The sequence below is a fragment of the Struthio camelus genome, chromosome 35, assembly GCF_040807025.1.
Source record: "Struthio camelus isolate bStrCam1 chromosome 35, bStrCam1.hap1, whole genome shotgun sequence".
NCBI lineage: Eukaryota > Metazoa > Chordata > Aves > Struthioniformes > Struthionidae > Struthio > Struthio camelus.
Window position 1 is genome coordinate 978122 of NC_090976.1, and position 6916 is coordinate 985037.

The 6916-nt window shown below is 65.9% G+C and overlaps 1 protein-coding gene across 1 annotated transcript; it reads left to right on the top strand.

The window, feature by feature from the left end:
* The first annotated feature begins 312 nt into the window (after window positions 1-312).
* On the top strand, window positions 313-6403 carry LOC138063755 (uncharacterized). The gene is made up of 12 exons (XM_068923712.1): window positions 313-502; window positions 963-1057; window positions 1158-1418; window positions 1565-1755; window positions 1844-1981; window positions 2666-2780; window positions 3102-3668; window positions 4259-4499; window positions 4703-4804; window positions 5251-5353; window positions 5486-5721; window positions 6022-6403. The coding sequence occupies exons 3-12, from the start codon at window positions 1173-1175 to the stop codon at window positions 6225-6227; spliced, it is 2145 nt and encodes a 714-aa protein (XP_068779813.1). The 5' UTR covers window positions 313-502; window positions 963-1057; window positions 1158-1172; the 3' UTR covers window positions 6228-6403.
* Window positions 6404-6916: the final 513 nt, after the last annotated feature.

Sequence of the window (6916 nt, forward strand, 5' to 3'; positions counted from 1 at the left end):
CCCATGTCCCAGGGCAGGCTCCCTCCGGACAACTGGCTCCCGACTGTGGCAACACAGCGATGCGGCCAGGCCTGAGTGCAGGCTCCCCCTTGGCCAACCGGCAGCACCTTTTCTCCTTTGCACAGGATGGCTGGGAGACCCCCCAGCAGCCCCAAGGAGGCCTGGCAGGTGGAGGAGGTGGAGGAGGAGAAGGAGGAGGAGAGACCTCCCCGGAGGCCCAGGGTGGCCTGGCAGGTGGAGGAGAAGGAGGAGGAGGAGAAGGAGGAGGAGAGACCTCCCCGGAGGCCCAGGGTGGCCTGGCAGGTGGAGGAGGAGGAGGAGAAGGAGGAGGAGAGACCTCCCCGGAGGCCCAGGGTGGCCTGGCAGGTGGAGGAGAAGGAGGAGGAGGAGAAGGAGGAGGAGAGACCTCCCCGGAGGCCCAGGGTGGCCTGGCAGGAGCAGGAGGAGCATGGAGCCGCCAAGGAGATCAGCTCCCAGCCCCAGCGCCAGCCGCTGCAGGCGGGTGAGTGAAGGGCATCGTGGGGCTGGGCAGGGCTGGGGGCTGCGAGCCCGCCCCGCTCTGCTGCAGGCTCCCCCCTGCCTGGCAAGCTGCAGGCGGCTGCCAAGGCGCTTGGTGGCCCTGCGGTGCCAGCATGCCTTGGCCTGCTCTCTGCTTTGCAGCCGGCCACGCACAGCGTCCCCCCGGCAAGGAGGGCACCAGAGGCCACCCACCTCCTGCTCTGGGCCGCAGCCTGCCACAGGCAGCTCAGCCCCACTTCACTCTGCTCCACCAGCCCACCCCAGCTGGCAGCCACCTCCCAGCCCTGGCGAGCACAGGGCAGCCGGGCTCTCGGTGCCCCCCGCCCGCCCCCGACCACGGCCTCGCTGCCTCCGCCCAGCCGGCAACGCGCCTGCACGCAGGGCACAGCGCTGCCGCCTGCCTCTCCTGCCTCCTACAGCTCTCCCTGCTCGCTCTTTCTCAGGCCAAGCTGCTCCTGCCCCCAGCTGCTTGCCCGTGCACAGAGAGGAGCAGGAAGCCCTCGCGTGCATCCAGGCCTTTCTCACGGGCCCAACAAGGGTAACTGCCGACAGTGCCCCTTGCCCGGCACCCTGCTGCCACTGGCCGTGCCTCCTGTGCGCTCATGCTCTCCGCTTGTCTCTCTCCTGCTGGCCCTCAGGAAGAAGCCCACAAGATGAAGTTTTTGGCCTCTCTCTGCACTCTCAGCCGCTTGGCCGGCGCCCAGAGCCGTGGCCAAGGCAGCCCTGCTGGCAGAGCCGCCCAGGCTCGCAGCGGGCCTGGGGCCACGGCCACGGCCATGCTCTCCAAGGCCAGCACTTTGAGGAAGGTGCTCTGGGAGCTGCTCAGCATGCTGGAGGAGCGGCCACTGCGCAAACCATTTCTCACCACCAGGGACAGCACTCGCGTCCTTGCCCTGGCCGTGAGTCACCACAGGAGACCTTGCCTGCCCTCAGCACTGGGCTCACCTGTCGGGGGCAAGCGGCAGGTTGCACGCTTCCCCCCGGGCTCCGGCAGGCCGACGGGGCTGTCTCTGCAGGGAGAGCCCACTCTCGCTCTTTTCTGTAGGCAACCAGGGCGCTCTGTGAGCTCCTTCAGCAGTGCAGCCGCTCGCAGGAGGTGAAGGCCTTTTTCTCCCGCCTCTGCCTGGCCCTGCTCTTCCAGATTGCCTTCACGGCAGAGCTCACGCCGCAAGACCTTGCTGTCTTCCGGAGGCAATGCCACCGATGGGACCCGTGCACTCCCACCAGCCCTGTCAGGTGCCCCCTCCCGCTTCCTCCATCCCTCGCATGCACCTGGAGCCAGGGCCGGGCTCCCAGTGTGAGCTAGCCTTTGCTCTGCGCACAGCTCTGCAGTGCAGACCCTGGAGTCTCTTTTCTGCTGCGCTGGCTACGAGCATCAAGCCCTGCTCATCAGGCAGCAGGGTGGCTGGCACATGCTTCTCAGCGCTGAGACCCTGCACTTGGGAGTCATTGTAGTGGCCAGGTGAGAGCCCTCTTAGGCCAGCTCTGTGCCGCACAGTCCCCTCGCTGTGGGATGGCAGGGGGGCCCCAGCTCTGCAGGGCAGGGGCTGCAGCCTCAGCACCTGGGAGGAGGGCTTGCACAGCTGAGGGGGCAAGGGGAGCTGCCTGCTCTTGTTCCTGCCCACTTGTGAGAGCTGCTGGAGCAGGAGCTGGTGTTAGCAAGGGTGCGAGAGGGTGCTTGGCAGGACCGGTCACCTCCCAGGGGCCTGCAGTCCCCTGCCTTTGGGACGGCGCTCAGGCCACACAGATGGCCATGGCTCCGTGGGCACGCAGTGCCACCAGAGAGAGGGCTCCAGGAACGGGGCAAGATGCACACGGGCACGTCGGAGGAGCCCATGGGGACCAGCCTGCCACGTGGGCAGGAAATGGGCCGTGTCGCTAGGCCGTGACTTTCTGCTCTGGGCGTCTTTCTGCTCTGCCGGCAAAAGGCGCCGGAAGATGCTGCCCTGGGTGGGCAGTGGTGGGCTGCAGTGGGGAAAGATGGCCAGTGTGTGAGCAACTGGCAGGGGCTGTGCTAGAGGAATGCCAAGGCGGCCTTAGCCCGCGTGTCCTGGCCTCTAGGTCAGGGGCTAGACTTAGCAATGCAATGGCCGACGAGGTCTGCCTGCTCAGCTGCATGCTGACAGAGCCTGCTTCGCCCTGCTAGAGAGCTAAGGAAGAGCCCAGCTCCTGAGCAGCGCTGGATGTTGAACCAGCTGGTAGCGCTACTCGAGAGGGAGGACGAGTTTCGGGAGATCCCGGCCATGGCCTTCTTCAGTGAGGTAGGCCTGATGACAGGCGGTGCCAGTTGCCACTTGCCAGCACTGGTGCCAGTTCTCTGTAGTCAATTGCTCGTCCAAGGCAGGAGGAGAAGAGGCTGCAGAGGGTCCAGAGGGCAGAGGAGCAGGTGGGCAGGTGTGCCCTGGGGCACAGGAAAAGGGCTGCGGGGTCCCGCAGGCTCTCTGTGGTCACAGCTGCCGGCAGGAGGGGTTTTGTGTGGCCTTGCAGGCCTTGCCCAGAGCTGTCGGTGGGCTCCAGCACGGCGTCAGGGGGCGGGCAGTGCCGCAGGCCTTGTCCGTCTCTCAGTGCCGTGTGTGTTTCAGCTGCTGATGTGCGCTGACCTCCGCAAGGTGGAGGAGCGGGTGCTCAACCTCTTGCAGAGGTATGTGCGCCATCACTCTGCAGTGATGCGCTGGCTGGTACTCAGAGGCCTCCTCCCAGTGTCTGAGAGAGCCACGATGGTGAGTAGGGGAGAGCCAGGCAAAGCTGTGCAAGAGCGTGGGGGTGGTCAGAAGGCTAGGGGGAAGGCAGTGTCTTGGGCTTTGCTGGGACCTGGCAGGTGTGGTGGCTGTGCAGCACCAGGAGAAAGGCATCCGTGCCCTCCTGAAAGGGCTCCCAGGGCTGGCCCGGCCTGTCCCAGCTCTTTCGGGCAGAGCTTCTCCCAGCCTAGTCTGTCTTGGCTTCACCAAAAGCATGCTGGGTGTGTCACGCAGGCAAGAAAAATGCACTTGCTGCTGCCAGACTTGATGAAGTGCCTGCAGGATGCTGACAGGGACATCCGGCTGAAAGCCCTGATGGTGCTGAGGAACGTCTTCAGCTACACGGACAGGCAGAGGGCCCAGCCCACTACCTTGCAGCTGATGGAGATGCTCCTGCCCCTCTTTGACGATGTAAGGCTGGCATGAGAGCCCAGGGCTCTGCTGCACATCTCGGGCCATGCAGGCATGGCCACGCGTGTGGTGTGTCCCTGCCTGCCGGGCCCACTGCTGGGTGACTTTGCACCTCCCACCAAGGCTGCTGGGAAGTGTCAGGACGCGCTGTGCCCTGCAATACTCACCACACTGGGCCAGGAGGCACGCTGTCCCGCTGCCCTGTACCCTGCGGAGCCCCTGCAGCTCTGGCTGTGCCTTGGGGCAGAGGCAAAGAGCCACGAGCAGACCTGAGGCCAGGGACAGGCTGCCCCTTTCCATGCAGTTCTCGTGGGCGGGCCTGACCAAGGCCCAGGGGCAGAAAGTCCCCTTAGGAGGCAGAGGCACCCAGCAGCCAGGAGAGCGTGTGCTGCCTCTGCAGGCCAGCCCTCGGTCCCCTCCCCGGCTCCCGCAGCAGCGGCCTGCTGAGCAGAGCCCCAGCTCTGGCCTTCTGCTGGGCTGGGGCACAGCTGTGCGCAGAGAGCGTGAGGCCTCTTGCTGGGGCAGCCCTTGTCATGCCTGGCTGCCCCGGCCATTGCTGAGGTCTCCCCTGGCCTCCTCCCTCCCACCAGGAGGCCAGCCAGCTGCGACAGCTCTCCATACTCCTCTTCAAAGACGTCATGGAGACCGTGGGGTGGAGCGACAAATGGAGGATGAAGCAGGAAGTGCAGAGGAGCCTGCTGCCACTCTTCTTCCACATGAGTGACGAGAGGCGGCGAGTGGCCCAGGTGGGCATTTCTGCTGGCAGCAGGGATCCAGGGAAGGCCACGACTCTGGCGGCTGGCAGCCCGTGGCTGGGCCTCAGCGGCGTGGGTGGGTCTCAGCACCTTGGAGCGGGTGTCCCTGGGGGTCCCAACTTCCTGAGGGCCAGAGCATAGTGCAGAGCTGCCCTCCCTGCCTGTCCCAGCCCACCGCAGCCTTGAGTGCGGGCTAGGCCCTTTCCCGAGCTCCATCTTCCCTAAAGGGCCGGGCTGTGGTGCCTGCGGTGCCATCTCCCAGTCTCGGCTACTCCGCAGGCCTCTCGGGAAACCCTCCTGCAAGCAGCACAACTTCTGCAGTGGGAGCAGCTCCGGCACCTGGCCAAAACAGGGCAGACGGGGAAGATCAGCGAGTGCATGGTAAGCACGGCCCCAAAGCCCCCAAGGCCCGGGGCCACCCGATGCCTCTGCCCCATGCCCATTGTATGGGGCGCTGGGACCCACAGCTCGGCTGCTCGCCCTCTGCTGCCGCCTGCAGCCCCAGCCTGGAGCTGCCCACAGGGGCTCTTGCCTCGAGGGCCCAGCCCTGACCGGCTCTTCTGCAGGCCCCTGTGCCCTCAGTGCCTCTTGGCGGCTGATGGGGCACCTGCTCCCGCTGGGCCTGGCAGCGGCACAGGGGGCTCTCAGCACCTGCCGCCTCTGCTCCGTCCTGTGGTCCCTGCGCCCCTCATCGCCGGGTGGCCGCTGCCTGGGAGCTGTGACCGCGCTGGCCCAGGAGGGATGCGGAGGGTGTCCCTGGGAGGAGGGGTTTGCCTGGCCCCCTGCAGAGGGTCTGTGCCATGCCTGTGCCCTTGGGCTCTCTGCAGCTGGCCCGGTACAGGAGCAGGGCAGAGGACTACGTGGGCCAGAGCCTACCGTTCCTGCAGGACCCCCAGGCATCGTTGCGAGAGGCGGCCGTGAGGTTCATCGGTGAGCCACAACAGCCGGGGTGGCCCTCTGAGGCGGGGCGGCCTCAGGTGCCTGCAGCCCTGCCTGTTTGGTGGTGGCCTGAGGCGCCAGGGGCTCCGGGTCTCCTTCTCCCACCCTTGCCCACGCGCACAGGCTGCTGGGAGCCCTGTTTGGTGGCACACACCCTGGTTGGGTGCTGCGCTGTGCTGCACGGGGGTCAGCCCTGCCCAGGGGGAGGAGGGCCCGTGGCCAGGCTGGCCGGGCAAGTGGGAGCTGTGCTGCTGAGAGCACGCGGAGGAGCGTGAGCAGGGACGGCTGTGTGTGCCTAGGGCTGGCTGCGCGGCACATGCGGCCCCGGAGTGAGGAGAAGCTGCAGGCCGTCCGCAAAGGTGAGTGCGGGCAGCGTGGTGTCGGCTGGGCTGGTGGGGCTGGAGGAAGGTGCCCAAGCAGTGTGCTGCGCGCCCCTGTGCAGCACCCGGCGAGGAGGCCTCTAGGTCTCCGTGCAGAGGGGAGAGGGGGGATCTTTCCAGGCCCTCAGGGCAGCCTTGAGCAGCAACTTCCAGCGGGCCCATTGCTCCCGCAGCCTCCTCGTGGGCCTAGGAAAGGCTGAGGGGGCTGGCGCTGCCTGCAGAGTACACCTGGGCTTTCTGCAGATGTGGAGGTTTGATGCCTGCTCTTTTGTGCGCCAGCCCTTCAGCCCCTCCAGAACGACAGCCATCCCTGCGTCAGTGCCCTGGCAACGCAGACCATCCTGATGCTGAGGCCTCCACAGGAAAACTCCCCGTCAGCATTTAGCCTACGAGCCCTGCGCTCTCGGCTCCGCAGAAGCTGGGGGAGGTGGCACGTGCTTCTGGGCTGTTGCTCGGTTGGAGCAGAGCTAGAGCAGCAATGCTGACGCTGGCGTGCTCTGCCCCCTGAGGCCCCACAGCTGAGCATGCTGCACAGCCGGGCTCCTCCCTGCCTGCCTGCAGGGCAGCTGCCCTGCTCAGGCATGTCCCGTCCCCAGTGGTGCTCTACAAGTTCACCCCTTGCTTGTGCTGTTCCCAAAGAAGCAGCCCTGTTTCTTCACCACGTTTGCCTTGTCTTTGCGGCGACAGAAGCAAAAGAGAAAACTCTGCCCCTAAAAGAGTCACGGTTGTCTTGCGAGTGGCACAATGGCCACTCTTCCCAGCAGCCCCTGGCAGTGCAGGCTCATGCCTTTGTTGCAAAGCAGCAGCTGCTCTGCTGGGCCACCAAAGGCAGAGGAGAGGAAGAGGAAAGCTTTGGCCAAATTGCCCTCTCCAGAAACATCCCGCAGGCCCCAACTCTCCACGGGCCTTAGGCCTCCTGTGGCTGGCGGTGACAAGGGACGGTGTGAAGCTCTGGAGCGTTGCCATCACAAGTGGCTTCGGCATTCAGGGCTGGAGTTTCACACCTTCTGTCTCAAGAGCTCTGCCCTGCACTTGAGGGAAAGCAGGGCAGAGCCTGGTGGGCAGGTGCTCCGAGGGGAGGTGGGGAGCTTCAGCCCCTCTTCCAGAGTGCTCCGTTCCCTGAGGAGACGCAGGAGGCTCTTCCTCCATCTGGCCTCCGCCTCAACAGCCCAGA